Source organism: Gadus macrocephalus, chromosome 13 (assembly GCF_031168955.1).
Source record: "Gadus macrocephalus chromosome 13, ASM3116895v1".
NCBI classification, from domain to species: domain Eukaryota; kingdom Metazoa; phylum Chordata; class Actinopteri; order Gadiformes; family Gadidae; genus Gadus; species Gadus macrocephalus.
In genome coordinates this window covers 5,122,410-5,135,774 of record NC_082394.1, presented here as the reverse complement: position 1 = coordinate 5,135,774, position 13,365 = coordinate 5,122,410, and the positions used below count along the sequence as shown (strand labels likewise).

Genomic DNA, 13,365 nt, shown 5'->3' with positions numbered 1-13,365 from the left:
AACATGGATTCCTATTTCAGGAACACACTGTCTTAAGAGAAACAAACGTGTGCTCCCATTTCAAACGAAGATAGATGATTGGCCAGGTACTTAAGGAGAAATGTTTGAGTCTTTTGTCCGGGGTTGTTTTGTCACTGGAGCCGTGACACAAACACAGCCTGACTGAAGTGGAGGAACCGGGTGGACCGCCCAAGGAACCTGGACCGGCCGGCTGGCCCAGTCAGCCTCTTACAAAGCCTCCTCAGACCTGGGACCCAAGCAGGCCCTGGGACCACAGCAGGGCTCCACTAGACCCTCGGGGACCTATAGGTCTACAGGGTCCAACCAGACCTCTAGGACCTAAGTCTACAGGGTTCATCTAGACTGCTAGGACCTTGGTCTTCAGGGTTCAACTAGACCCTGCAGGTCCTAGGTCGACAGGGTTCAAAGACCTCTAGGTCTACAGCATGCCTCATGACATCTTAGGTCTAGCAGACTATGAAAGAATAAAGTGATAAACAGTGATTGATTTCCAGACAATACAATTTGAGTGTGCCAAAATCAAAGGGTTAATCTTTCACTACACTTCAAGGAAGTAGACATATTTTCAGTTTGATGTGCCCTGGATAAATAGCGAGCCACACACTTAAACACAATGTGGAGTATGTTATTCATTTATTATTATTTATTAACCAGTGTTTAAACCTGTGTTTCTTCAACTTTGAGATATAGGCCTATCGGCATAGATAGCACAAATGGCATAGACAACACAAATGAAAACCATGAAAATGCCATCGAAAAAGTATTATAAATAGTTAAGAGTTTTAAATCAAAGTTTCCATCAATTTGAATAATGACACTAATATTCTTCTCACTATTTGTACTGGATAATGCTTGTAGCCTGCCCTCTGGTGGCGACAGAGCGCTACAGCGGACACACGTTCAAACACATCTTAAAGAAAAGAGGTTTATTTCTCAGTACAGCAGGATTCTGTTACATCACATACATATTTGAACATGCATCCAGTGTCTTCCCCACCACCTCCACCACCAAACCTACTAGTGGGCCTTTAGGAGCAGAAGGAACCGAGAGATGATAGGAGAATTGTTTAATACACATCCACCTCCATTATGTTAACATATGTTAATAAAACAACGCTTCTACAATCAAATATAAATAAACAGATTTTTCCGAAACAAGATCCAAGGAACGACATCTGGTTTAGCCACTGAAAACAGTCTGAAGGTCAACAAAACCCAGTAGCGGTTGAATTGATTGAGCTGTATACAGTAGGCTTACAGTAACAAGTTGATATATATACAGTAACACTACCATCTACCAGGACACCGATACATCTCTCCACTGAGGAGGTCTGTGGTGTCTGAGTGGGGCTCTGCGTCCGGTGGTGAAGTGGTGAGATCTGGTATTAACACTGCAATGCCCCCTGCTATGTCTTCTGCTGGCTCTACGTACCAGGCACACCTGTAACAACCAACCATATCTATGGCAAAGTAAAGTTAACAGCCATTTATATACTAATCAAATATATCAACATTCAGAGATACAATAAACTGTCAAGAGGGATTAATTATTCTCGCCAGATAATGAACCTAAGCTGACCACGTGATTCCACGCATACTTAATGACACATGACGCGTGTGTGGACATATTGCTGGTATGAGTGTGTGTGTGCGTGTGAGTTTGTGTGTGGACATATTGCTGGTATGAGTGTACTTGTGAGATTGCGCGTGTGGACATATTGCTGGTATGAGTGTGCGTGTGCGTGTGAGATTGCGTGTGGTATCTCTTTGCGATCATATACCTTTTGCATGTGCACGAATATCTTCACACAAGACCTTAAATAGATGACAAGATGAAAGATTATATTCTGAGTACATTATGCTGCTCTGAGGAACCAGGTTCTCACACTGCTCTGAGGAACCAGGTTCTCACACTGCTCTGAGGAACCAGGTTCTCACACTGCTCTGAGGAACCAGGTTCTCACACTGCTCTGAGGAACCAGGTTCTCGCGCTGCTCTGAGGAACCAGGTTCTCGCGCTGCTCTGAGGAACCAGGTTCTCGCACTGCTCTGAGGAACCAGGTTCTCACACTGCTCTGAGGGAACCAGGTTCTCGCGCTGCTCTGAGGAACCAGGTTCCCGCGCTGCTCTGAGGAACCAGGACCTCACGCTGCCCATGGCGGTTCCGTCAGTCCAGACTGAGCAACCAGGGCTGTTCCCTGTCACGAGTCGTGGTTAAGTGGCCAAAAGCTTGTTAATAAGCGCACAGAAATTAACGGCCACTCACACGTGCATCTGGGTATCAAAGTGCATCACCACTGCCCACCAAATACTGAGAGCATGAGCGCTGGAGGAATGATGAAGACACAAAGCTATGAGGGCTCTTCTGAACCCTGTGACCACAGAGCAAGAGAGCAGCTCCTCCATCACAGCTGTGAGACGCCACTCAGGAGGAGCGAGTGTCTGTGGGTGTGTCTGCGTTAATGTGGCTATAAATAAATACAGATATGATATTTCGTTTCCTTAAGAACCGCAAAAAAATCAAAGCTTCGAAAACAAGTAGAAATGTGCCCACTCTCTCACACCCTCATACTTATTACACACAACCCCCCCTATCCCCCCCCCCCCCCCCCCCCCCATGGACTTCCAAAAACCTCAAGTGTCCACTCCTGCTGCTTCTCCTCGTTAAGACCTTTACTTCTTGTTCTTCAGCTGATTGGCCAGCCAATCGAGGCCCTCGTAGAGGCCGTCCCCGCTGGTGGCGCAGGTGGCCTGGATGTACCAGTTGCGGTGGCGGAGGGAGTGCAGACCCAGCTTGTCCGTGATCTCGGCAGCGTTCATGGCATTCGGCAAATCCTGTCCAGAGAGGAGAGTTGGATGAAGTGAACGGCATCGATCCAGCTAACCCCTAAACATGACCCTGACCCCTCTCCCTGACCCTAACTCTAACTCAAAGCCTGACCCTAACCCTGGCTTTGACCCTAACCCTGACCCTATGCAGCATATGCATGTGTGTGTGTTTGTGTGTGTGTGTGTTTGTGTTTGTGTGTGTTTTACCTGCTTATTGGCGAAGATGAGGAGCACGGCGTCTCTGAGCTCATCTTCGGCCAGCATCCTCATGAGCTCCTCCCGTGCCTCGTTCACCCGCTCACGATCGTTACTGTCCACCACGAAGATCAGACCTGAACAAACAGAGGGATCAGAGAGAGAGAGAGAGAGAGAGAGAGAGAGAGAGAGAGAGAGAGAGAGAGAGAGAGAGAGAGAGCGCGGGGGAGCGAGAGAGGGGGAGTGAGGGTGAACGAGAGAGGGAGAGGGGAGGAGAGAAAGGAGAGAGAGAGAGAGAGAGAGAGAGAGAGAGAGAGAGAGAGAGAGAGAGAGAGATAGAGAGAGTGAGAGAGCCGGACATACAGACAGACCAACAGACACAGACAGACAGACAGACAGACAGACAGACAGACAGACAGACAGACAGACAGACAGACAGACAGACAGACAGACAGACAGACAGACAGACAGACAGACAGACAGACAGACAGACAGACAGACAGACAGGCTCACCCTGGGTGTTCTGGAAGTAGTGTCTCCAGAGGGGGCGTATCTTGTCCTGCCCGCCCACGTCCCACACGGTGAAGCTGATGTTCTTGTACTCCACCGTCTCCACGTTGAACCCTGCCAGGAGAGACAGGTGAGCGCACCGCCCCCACCACCCAGGGGACCGCCCTCTCACGGGCCATGTGTTCACGTACCGATGGTGGGGATGGTGGTGACGATCTCCCCCAGTTTGAGTTTGTACAGGATGGTGGTCTTCCCGGCGGCGTCCAGCCCCACCATGAGGATCCTCATCTCCTTCTTCCCTATCAGGCTCTTCAGCAGATTCCCAAAGAGGTTCCCCATGATCAACACGCAGTTCTCCTGGAAGGGTTCTCTTCTCCAATCGACCTGAAGGAACAGGAAGGACTGAAGAGCAGGACCAATCGGAAACTAGCAGCTACAACATGTAGTGACATGAATGGTGTGCGTACATGAATGGTGTGATTACATGAATGGTGTGATTACATGGATGGTGTGACTACATGAGTGGTACAACTACATGAATAGTGGGATTATATGAATGGTATGACTAAATGAATGGAGTGATGTGTGGCTACATGAATAGTGGTACTACATGAATAGTGTGACTACATGCATAGTGTTACTACATGAATAGTGTTACTAACATAATTTATCATTAAATAATGTATAGTTATAATGCTGAACTGATAGGACCACATATTCCACACGTCTGTATAGGCTCTGTCTTATACCTCCAAGGACATACTCTCAGGATAGAGAGAGAGAGAGAGAGAGAGAGAGAGAGAGAGAGAGAGAGAGAGAGAGAGAGAGAGAGAGAGAGAGAGAGAGAGAGAGAGAGAGAGAGGAGAGAGAGAGAGAGAGAGAGAGAGAGAGAGAGAGAGAGAGAGAGAGAGAGAGAGAGAGAGAGAGAGATGTATGATCCTGTATGATTGTTCCATGATTCCAGGCTGATACCCATAAGTAGGGCAACTATGCATATGACTGTTGGCCTATGTCTCCACTCTTGGTGATAGTGGTGAATACCTTATAGTGAAGGCTCTTCGAACAAATGGATTTAAACAATACAACAGGGAGCTAAACATTAATGTCAAAACGGTCCAAGCAGCAGCTGCTGTGAATGAAGACATGTTCCCCCGCCTGAAGACCTTTCCATGGTCCTGAAAGGGTTCACTACCAGAGAACCACTCCGGTTCAGAGCCCGGGGGGGCCCCCCCCCATGGTGCCGTCTGAGCCCCAGGAGGGGCCTCCGTCCGGACCCCTCCTTGAGCGGACTGAGCCCCAGCATAACCCTGACAGGTGGGATGCGTTGTACCATGATGATGACTGCGGTCAGCAGCACTCTCCATCACATTTAAATATGGATGTGCATCATATTTATGAGTATCAATCACATTATTGACTGCGACCCACACATCCACATCGCATCCGAGAATTTATTTGCAAAAATTGTTGACAGTGCGATCAGCCCATCATGTCCTGCGATTCATCCGCTCATGATGACACGTTAATCCCAGCAGGCCGTCCGCCAAGCCTTCTAAAACACCTGGCGCACATGTGAACAATGTGTACTACTTTGTATCTTGATCATAACCTTTGATTAACCGAACCCTTATTATTCGAATGATGCTCACTTACCTTGGCTGCAATAAGCCGCATACGATGATATCGCGATATTTAGCGGATGATGGCGGTGATCTCGCGATAGCACGTGTCTGACACGCCCCTTTTGTCTGAGAGGCGGCTCTGATTGGACGGTAGGCTGATAACGTTAACTAATATCTATCATTATTATTATGTCCAAAATAGTTCGACACTCTGAAAGAATGTTCATTTATTTTAATTCGTATTCGTATTATTATTTATTAGTGCTTAGTTTGTAGTTCAGCTAAGCCTCCACCGATAGCTCCGTTTAAAGTACCAGTATACTAGTAGTTACTAGTAACCAGTGAGTACACTACCTAATTTCGTTAGGAGACTTGAAATCCAACTCATTGGATACAATTGATTAATGTTAGAATATGTTCTATAATAGAGTCTAAGACACAAACACGGGGATAAAGCTTGTGGGTTATAGCCTAGAATGGAAGGAAATATCTGAACATTGCAAGATTCATACTCCCAAGAATATCGTAGTGTCATCGTCGGCATTTAAAGATTTGGATTAGCTATGAGCTCATGAAAGGTAACTGTTAGGTTTCCGTTTTCCACCCATCAGAGAGGATGAGAGGGGGTCCTGGTTAATCGCGTTATCCCGGTATTTTCAATGCCATTTCAGTTCCCTTACTTCCGGAGCTGTGTAAGCCAGTTGATATTCCCTGTAGCGAGAAAAACATCCAAATTATAGTAACAATAACGTCGACAAGGGAAATAAATATGGAAGATTTTTTTTACAATAATTTAGCAAACCAATAACAGACACATGTAACGGAAACGGAAATCCTTCTTTCCGAAGTCCCTCCCTCTCTCGCCAATAACGCTCCTTTGGAGCATCCCGTCCCGTAGTGGGGTCGTGAGAGGAGAACGCCTGGGAGCGAGGTTACCCAGCACAGCCTGTGGGTGCTGCTGGTGAGATGTTGGACTCGGTCACGTCGAGGCGATTCAGGGATCGGGATAACGTCCGCGGTGAACTACCTGTTATCAGGGAGATCTAACACCACATCAGCGTTCCTCTCTAACCGCAGTCCATTAGAGGAGCTGGAGCTCGGAGGTCGCTGCTGCAGAACCGATTCACCCAACTTTCACGCTCCTCGTTTTCCACAACTTACGCTTTCGAAATGAAGTCAGCGGCGATCATATTAGTATTGCTGGCCAGCGTCACTTGCGTGTTCACACAAGAGGAACAGAATGCTGTGGAGGAACTGCTCGTGGAGACCCTGGTGAGTAGCCTCGAACATCTGGAACCTCAGCCGACACCTCGGTCGGCGGCTGAGGTTCTGGAGGACCCGCACATCTGGAGGAAGTCTCGGTTCATTCATAAATCCAGCTCCCACTCCGTTCTTTACTTTTCGATCCTAGGTGAGCCCTGAGAGCTGCTTGGTGCGGTCGGCCATGGGGGACACACTGCAGATCCACTACACGGTGAGCCACTCTCTGAACGCTCCGAGTTCTGCTGAGGGGAAGGGGGATCGAGCGGAGAAGTTCTCAGCTCCCCTGGTTGTGTATGTGGCAGCGCAGCCTGAACTGGGGTCAACATCTGGATGACGTGCATCTGCAGTGACACATTTAAACCGGTTTAAGACCCCCTGTGAGGGAGACCCCTCTCCGGCGGCGGGGAGCGCCTGCTCTCTCCGCGGATCATTCTGTGTGCTCGCGGACAAAGCGCTTCTTCACGCGCCAGATGAGAGCAACACGTCAGCAGTCCGAGACAAGCTCGAACCGAGGCTCTACTAGACTCTACTAGAGACCCTACCATCGAAGCAACTTTTACTATGAGATTAGACTTGTCCTTCTCACCAATACAATGGTCCTTATGGTTAGGGTTAATGTAAAGCAAAGTAAATTGAACGTTATTTTAATGTTTTTTTTTTATTTGACAGGGTAAACTGATGGATGGCAAGGTGATTGACACCTCCGTGACCCGCGACCCTCTGTTTGTGGAGCTGGGAAAGAAGACCGTTATTCCCGGTAACAACTGAGCTGTTCTCACAGTGTTCATAAATTCCAGGCTTTACATGAAGCAGCCTGTTGACTTTACTTTATCTTATCTTTTTAAGGGCTGGAGCAGAGCTTGATTGGAGTTTGTGAAGGGTAAGTCCGACATGGCTGTAAAATGCTGCGCAAGAATCCCTGTAAATCACTGAGTGAATTAAAACTAATATTTTATGCATTGGAATGTTAATTGTATTTTAAATTTGGTCATTCTTTTGTCTTTTATGATGTAGACAAAAGATCAAGGCCACTATACCATCCCACCTGGCGTACGGCAAGAGAGGGTACCCCCCCACTATCCCAGGTACCACACACAGGCACGCACAAAGAGTGTCCCTTTAACACACACACACACACACACACACACACACACACACACACAAAGAGCGTCCCTTCAAACACACACACACCGTCCCTTTAACACAGACACAAAGAGAGCGTCCCCCAACATACACATAACAGGGCGTCCCTTTAACACACCCACAGACAGACAGACAGACAGACAGACAGACAGACAGACAGACAGACAGACCCCCACGTGACGGCCGGTGTCTCCCCAGGCGACGCGGTGCTGGAGTTCGAGGTGGAGGTGCTGGCGGTCGCGCAGCAGACGCGGTGGCAGAGGATGGTGAACGAGGTGTTCCCCCTGGTGTGCCTGGCCCTGGTGCCCACCCTGCTGGGCCTGGTGGGACTCTATCTGTACAAGAAGGCCAGCGCTCCGTCGTCGCAGGGCAGGAAGAAGACCAAGGACAAGAAGAGCAAGAAGAAGTAATCCCGCAGGGGGGGCCGCGCTATTTAAATAAAAGACCCAAAACCGTAATCTTGTCCTTTTTGTTGCTTTATTTATAATCCCACTGGGCACAGACCCTCTTTATCAGCCGGAGAACAGACCACACGCTACACACAACAACATCCACCAGCCGTGAACCCGCTTCTTCCCCCACAGCCTCTCACGGCATCAGCGCGCGTTCTGAATCACGTGCACCGCCTCCACGGCCGTGTGCCGGGGGGGCCGTCGCTCGGTGCCGGGGGGCGGGGCCAGGGTGGGCCGCGACACCATGAGCAGGGGGTTCTGCCGCCGGAGGGTCTCGTCGCTGACGGAGATGCCGTCCATGTACTGCCGCAGGAGGCCCTGCAGCTGCCGGTTCTCCTGCGTCAGGACCTCCTTCTCCTTCTCCAGGACCAGGCGCTCCAGCAGGACCTTGTTGTAGCGCTGCCAGAAGCGGGCCAGGTCCGAGTAGTCCATCAGGGCCTGGGGGGAGGGGGGGGGAGGGGAGGGGGGGGAGGCGTGAGGAGAGTGAGGCGTCGGTTACAGAACCTACAGCGGTGAGCTGAGCGTGGGGGGTCGAGCGTCTACCCGTGCGAGCTCCTCGGAGGGCGGCTCCATCGCCCGCTGCTCCTCCCGGCTCTGTTCCTCGGGCGTTAAGGACGAGGCGTAGAACGGCAGAACCTTCTCGTGCTCCGATTCAAACCGCCGGCACATCTCGGCCCGACGCAAGCTCTTCCCTCCCTTGGTGTCGAGACAGAGCGGACGACACGACACTGTTATGATCGTTTGGTTACCGTACGTAAAGGCCGTTACTCTACCGATGTATATATTGTTGTTTCTCTATCTTCAGACAATTAAGATAGAGAAACAACAACTAGAAATGAGAAAATAGGGTATATATATATAAGAAAAATCTCTTGTTGGATAAAAGCGTGTACTTAGTGCCCTGAATGTAAAAGTACAGTGTTCTCTGCCTGCGGTCGGACAGAACCGACCACATGAGACTGTTCTGAGGGTCTGGGTGGAGTTCAGCTTCAGGAGGGTGGAGGGGACGTCTCTGATGACTGACGGTCACCTTGGTGACGAGGCCCTGGAGCTGCTTGGCGGCGGCGCTGCTCTGAACGCTGAGGGCGGTGAGCCGCTTCCTGTCCAGCAGGCGGGCGTGGCCCAGCCGGGCCTTGAGCTCGCGGGTCTGCTGGGTCACCGCCTCCTTGGTGGCCCTCAGGTCCCGGGCCACCGCCTCGCGCTCCTTCTGGCCGGGGTCGGGCCTCCGGAGGGCGGCGATCGACTCCTGGGAACGAGCAGAGTACAGCAGGGGTCAAAGGGGTGCTTCAGCAGCGGCCTGGGGGTTAAGGGGTCAGGCAGCGTGGCCCCCCCCCCGTGTTATACCCCCTGGGACAGCATGTTGTACCCCCCTGGGACAGCATGTTGTACCCCCCTGGGACAGCATGTTGTACCCCCCTGGGACAGCATGTTGTACCCCCCTGGGACAGCATGTTGTACCCCCCTGGGACAGCATGTTGTACCCCCCTGGGACAGCATGTTGTACCCCCCCCTGGGAAAGCATGTTTCACCCCTAAGGACAGCATGGTTTACCCCCCAGGGACAACATGGTTTACCCCCCATTGACAGCATGTTTTAACCCCCCAGGGAGGAGGTGAAGTGGCCAGCTGGGTGTAGACGCGTGTTATTTATTAACAAGCAAGCTGGCCGCCATCTTTTAAGCTTTTTTTCTCAAGATGGTCAGAGAGGTGTGGGGAGAAGGACTCAAGGATGAGAATGTGGAGCTTTTCTTCCACCCAACCCCGGGAGGGTGGGCGAGGGGCCAGAGACTAACCCTTCAGCTCACCTGCATCTTCTGCAGCCTCTTCATCTGCACGTCTATCTCCTGGGCGCGTCGCTGGTCGCTCAGCAGGAGGTTGTTCAGGGCGGTGCGCTGATCCTCGGTGACGCCCATGCCCTGACGGACCTGCCGCATCACCTGGTCCATCTGCACCACCAGCGCGTGCTTCTCACTGATGTACTGTCAGGAGACACCAGACGCCACGTTGAACGCCCGGCCAGAGAACGGTACCTCTCAGTAACGATGTCCCTCCCTAAAGCTCCACGCATTCACCCCACGAGTGACGCTGATTATTCATCCCGTCATCACATTCACCCCACGAGTCATGTGGATTATTCATCCCATCAAAGCATTCTCCCCATCCCATCCAGTCGTGCGGATTATTCATCCCGTCATCACATTCACCCCACGGGTCATGCAGATTATTCATCCCATCGTCACATTCACCCCATCATCCTGTCCCATCCAGTCATGCTGATGATGATCCCTCTAAAGCACGGACCTTGGTCTTGATCTCGTCCCTGGTGCTCTGGTAGTCGAGCCGGCCCAGGTCGTCGGCCTCGCTGCGGTGGAGCTCCATGGCCGCGCTCACGTCCTCCAGATAGGTGCAGTCGCGCCGATGCAGGGAGTAGATCAGCTCCCTGAAACACACAAACCCGGAGCCAGAGCACGTTCTAGCGAGGCGGAGGTGAAAACCCGAGGGCGCCGATAAAGAACCGCCCTGACAGAGAGGAGCACTGACCGCTCCGCGCTGAACTCCGTGCCCAGCTCCTGGAGGTCCCCGTCCCAGCGCTGCTGGAAGAAGGCCAGCCTCCCCGTCTGAAGCGCCAGCAAGCGGTCCACGTAGTGCAGCTGGGAGCGCAGGGCCAGACCAAACTGCTGCTCCGCCTCGCTCAGGTCCCCCACCAGGCACTGCAATGCGTGAAGAACATCTTCAACCAGACAGTCCCCCAACACAGTCTGAAGACCCCCAGCCACGAGGAGGGACATCTTCAACCAGACAGTCCCCCAACACAGTCTGAAGACCCCCAGCCACGATGAGGGACATCTTCAACCAGACAGTCCCCCAACACAGTCTGAAGACCCCCAGCCACGAGGAGGGACATCTTCAACCAGACAGTCCCCCAACACAGTCTGAAGACCCCCAGCCACGAGGAGGGACATCTTCAACCAGACAGTCCCCCAACACAGTCTGAAGACCCCCAGCCACGAGGAGGGACATCTTCAACCAGACAGTCCCCCAACACAGTCTGAAGACCCCCAGCCACGACGATGGACATCTTCAACCAGACAGTCCCCCAAACACAGTCTGAAGACCCCCAGCCACGAGGAGGGACATCTTCAACCAGACAGTCCCCCAAACACAGTCTGAAGACCCCCAGCCACGACGATGGACATCTTCAACCAGACAGTCCCCCAAACACAGTCTGAAGACCCCCAGCCACGAGGAGGGGCAGCTCGGCTCACCTTGACGACGCTGTCTCTGCGGTCCAGCACCCTCTCGAAGGTCTGGCTGACGATGTCCACTTCCCGGCACAGCTCCGCCCCCCGGGCCCGGCGGAGGACGACCCGCCACTGCTGGGTGAGCTTGTGCAGGTTGACCGCCGTGTTCTTCTCCTCCTTCTGCAGCTTGTCCTGTTCAGCGGTTCAGGGCGGGAACACGGTCAGAGGTTCTACCCCACCCCACTCTTACGCACTACGTACGTTGGACGTCCTGGCACTTAATGTACACTTATTATATGTTTGTACATCCTGGCACTTAATGTACGCTCTTATTGTATGATTTACGTCCTTGCACTTAAAAATAGTACTTAGCATCGTGTAGCATCCTATCCTAGCTATCTTTGTTGTATTCAGGGAATGGGTTAACCTGGCGATTGTTAGTGCTTGGCATCATAACTGTACCGGCGACAGCCATATATTTTTGTTTTTCTTTCTTCTGACAAATGTACTTATTGTTAGTCTCTTGTCTTACCACTGCTATGCTGATGATACACAGCTCTACATTAGGACAACCCCCACAACCCCTACCTTCAGGAACTCCTCACCCCCCCGACAAACTCACGTACACTCCGTTCAGGATCCACTCACACCCTCCAAACCCGACATACGAAGCTGTGCACCATGGGTGATCGGGCCTTTTCTGCTGCTGCCCCTAGACTATGGAACGCCCTCCCTGACCACCTGAGGGCTCCACAGACTACAGCTCTTTTTAAACGGAACCTCAAAACCCATCTCTTTAAAAGAGCATTCAGCTAAACTTTCTTTGAGGTTCCCCCTTTTTTAATAGTTTTTTGGTATTTTTTTCTCTGAAGCACTTTGAGATTCTTGAATATAAAGTGCAGTATAAATAAAATTTATTATTATTATTATTATTATTATAAAAGCGTCTGCTAAACGCCCTAAATGTAAATGTAAAGGATGGCTGCAGCCCTCAGAGTGGGCAGTCTGAGGGGGGCTCACCTTGAGGAACTGAGTGAGCATCTCTTCCTTCCTCTTGGCGTTGTCCTTCTCTGCCTCGGCCCTCTGCTGCAGGAAGACGACCCTCTCCTCCTCCGTCATCCCGGACCCCTTCCCCCCACCGTCCTTCTTGGAGCCCTTCTTCGGCATCCTGAGACCCTCGGCCGGTTCTGAGACGTTTGTTTAGTTTGCCAATGAAACCTGAATAAAGCAATAGGTCTTATGGACGTGCGTACACCAGGCCTACCATTATAGGATTACAAGTATTAGTATTAGTGTAGTTTAATAAGTGTTAATTTTTTGTGGAAGTAAATCAGTTAATGTATGAAGAGTTTGACTGGTGATAGCATTATGACGTAAAAACGTCAAAAATGTAAATAAATGTTTCATGATTGGTTCCCATTAGTCCCATTTAGATCAGTCCCACTCTGCCTAGTTCCACATAACCAACCGTAAACACTTTAACACAGCTCCTTACACCACCCCCGTTCACGTATAACAACACAACACGGTGACCTTATCTCTAGAGATTACCTCTGATATCAGCGGGGTTTATCTTTAAAAGGGTTCGTGATGAGGCACTCACCGTAGCTGGAGGAGCTTCCTGTTGTGGACTGTTTCCTAGCAACCGAGGCGGGCCATATGAGGTCAATCAATACAACTTTATATTTAAACACTCACGACTACTCTTGATTGTTGTTTTCAATAATTTTATCCTAATGTGTATATAAAAAAAATCGGCGTTTGTACAAAACGAGAGTCGAGAACAGTGTTTGGTTTTATCTGATGGGCCGGGAGCGCATGGTTACGGAGGGGTTAACTGCCTCAGGAGCACCTCCCGCCTACTGCTCCTAGGGGTTAAAGGCCTCGGGACTAACACCGCTCACCTGCACCGCTCCGAGCATCACACCACGCGCTAACCCTGTAGCAAACCAACACGCCCGCGGCCGGTAATGTACACAACCAGCGGTGGTCTCCTCTCCAGCTGTTTTCTGGTGCTGATGACAGTTTTCTCTAACGGGGCGGGCCCCAACGACCCACTCCGAAGCTAATGTAAAGAGGATTGGGCTCCC

At 51.0% G+C, this 13,365-nt stretch overlaps 3 protein-coding genes across 4 annotated transcripts; 1 reads left to right on the top strand and 2 right to left on the bottom strand.

The window, feature by feature from the left end:
- Nucleotides 1-932: 932 nt before the first annotated feature.
- On the bottom strand, nt 933-5,311 carry arf3b (ADP-ribosylation factor 3b). 2 transcript variants are annotated; one of them, XM_060068555.1, is made up of 5 exons: nt 5,208-5,311; nt 3,746-3,956; nt 3,558-3,668; nt 3,057-3,181; nt 933-2,855 (listed from the first exon to the last, which is right to left on the bottom strand). In XM_060068555.1, exons 1-5 carry the CDS (start codon nt 5,226-5,228, stop codon nt 2,694-2,696), a joined length of 630 nt encoding a protein of 209 aa, XP_059924538.1. In that variant the 5' UTR covers nt 5,229-5,311; the 3' UTR covers nt 933-2,693. The 2 variants fall into 2 exon arrangements, with proteins under 2 accessions (XP_059924538.1, XP_059924539.1); XM_060068556.1 differs by having other exon boundaries at nt 3,746-3,938; nt 5,208-5,310.
- Nucleotides 5,312-6,059: 748 nt separating this feature from the next.
- fkbp11 (FKBP prolyl isomerase 11) lies at nt 6,060-8,040 on the top strand. Its single transcript, XM_060068560.1, has 6 exons — nt 6,060-6,448; nt 6,588-6,650; nt 7,109-7,196; nt 7,286-7,319; nt 7,454-7,524; nt 7,781-8,040. The coding sequence occupies exons 1-6, from the start codon at nt 6,347-6,349 to the stop codon at nt 7,990-7,992; spliced, it is 570 nt and encodes a 189-aa protein (XP_059924543.1). The 5' UTR covers nt 6,060-6,346; the 3' UTR covers nt 7,993-8,040.
- Nucleotides 8,041-8,049: 9 nt separating this feature from the next.
- ccdc65 (coiled-coil domain containing 65) lies at nt 8,050-13,356 on the bottom strand. The gene is made up of 9 exons (XM_060068476.1): nt 12,879-13,356; nt 12,296-12,493; nt 11,300-11,467; nt 10,575-10,744; nt 10,335-10,473; nt 9,839-10,012; nt 9,065-9,280; nt 8,578-8,730; nt 8,050-8,472 (listed from the first exon to the last, which is right to left on the bottom strand). The coding sequence occupies exons 2-9, from the start codon at nt 12,440-12,442 to the stop codon at nt 8,179-8,181; spliced, it is 1,461 nt and encodes a 486-aa protein (XP_059924459.1). The 5' UTR covers nt 12,443-12,493; nt 12,879-13,356; the 3' UTR covers nt 8,050-8,178.
- Nucleotides 13,357-13,365: the final 9 nt, after the last annotated feature.

Excerpts from the sequence above, each read along its gene's own strand:
- ccdc65 (XM_060068476.1), bottom strand. The coding sequence starts at position 12,442 with ATGCCGAAGAAGGGCTCCAAGAAGGACGGTGGGGGGAAGGGGTCCGGG. Across the intron at positions 11,468-12,295 it reads TGCTCACTCAGTTCCTCAAG|GACAAGCTGCAGAAGGAGGA; the intron begins GTGAGCCCCCCT and ends ACCGCTGAACAG. Across the intron at positions 10,474-10,574 it reads ACGGAGTTCAGCGCGGAGCG|GGAGCTGATCTACTCCCTGC; the intron begins GTCAGTGCTCCT and ends TGTGTGTTTCAG.
- fkbp11 (XM_060068560.1), top strand. The coding sequence starts at position 6,347 with ATGAAGTCAGCGGCGATCATATTAGTATTGCTGGCCAGCGTCACTTGC. Across the intron at positions 6,449-6,587 it reads AACTGCTCGTGGAGACCCTG|GTGAGCCCTGAGAGCTGCTT; the intron begins GTGAGTAGCCTC and ends TTTCGATCCTAG. Across the intron at positions 6,651-7,108 it reads CACTGCAGATCCACTACACG|GGTAAACTGATGGATGGCAA; the intron begins GTGAGCCACTCT and ends TTTATTTGACAG.
- arf3b (XM_060068555.1), bottom strand. The coding sequence starts at position 5,228 with ATGCGGCTTATTGCAGCCAAG. Across the intron at positions 3,182-3,557 it reads CTACTTCCAGAACACCCAGG|GTCTGATCTTCGTGGTGGAC; the intron begins GTGAGCCTGTCT and ends CTGTTTGTTCAG. Across the intron at positions 2,856-3,056 it reads TCATCTTCGCCAATAAGCAG|GATTTGCCGAATGCCATGAA; the intron begins GTAAAACACACA and ends CTCTCTGGACAG.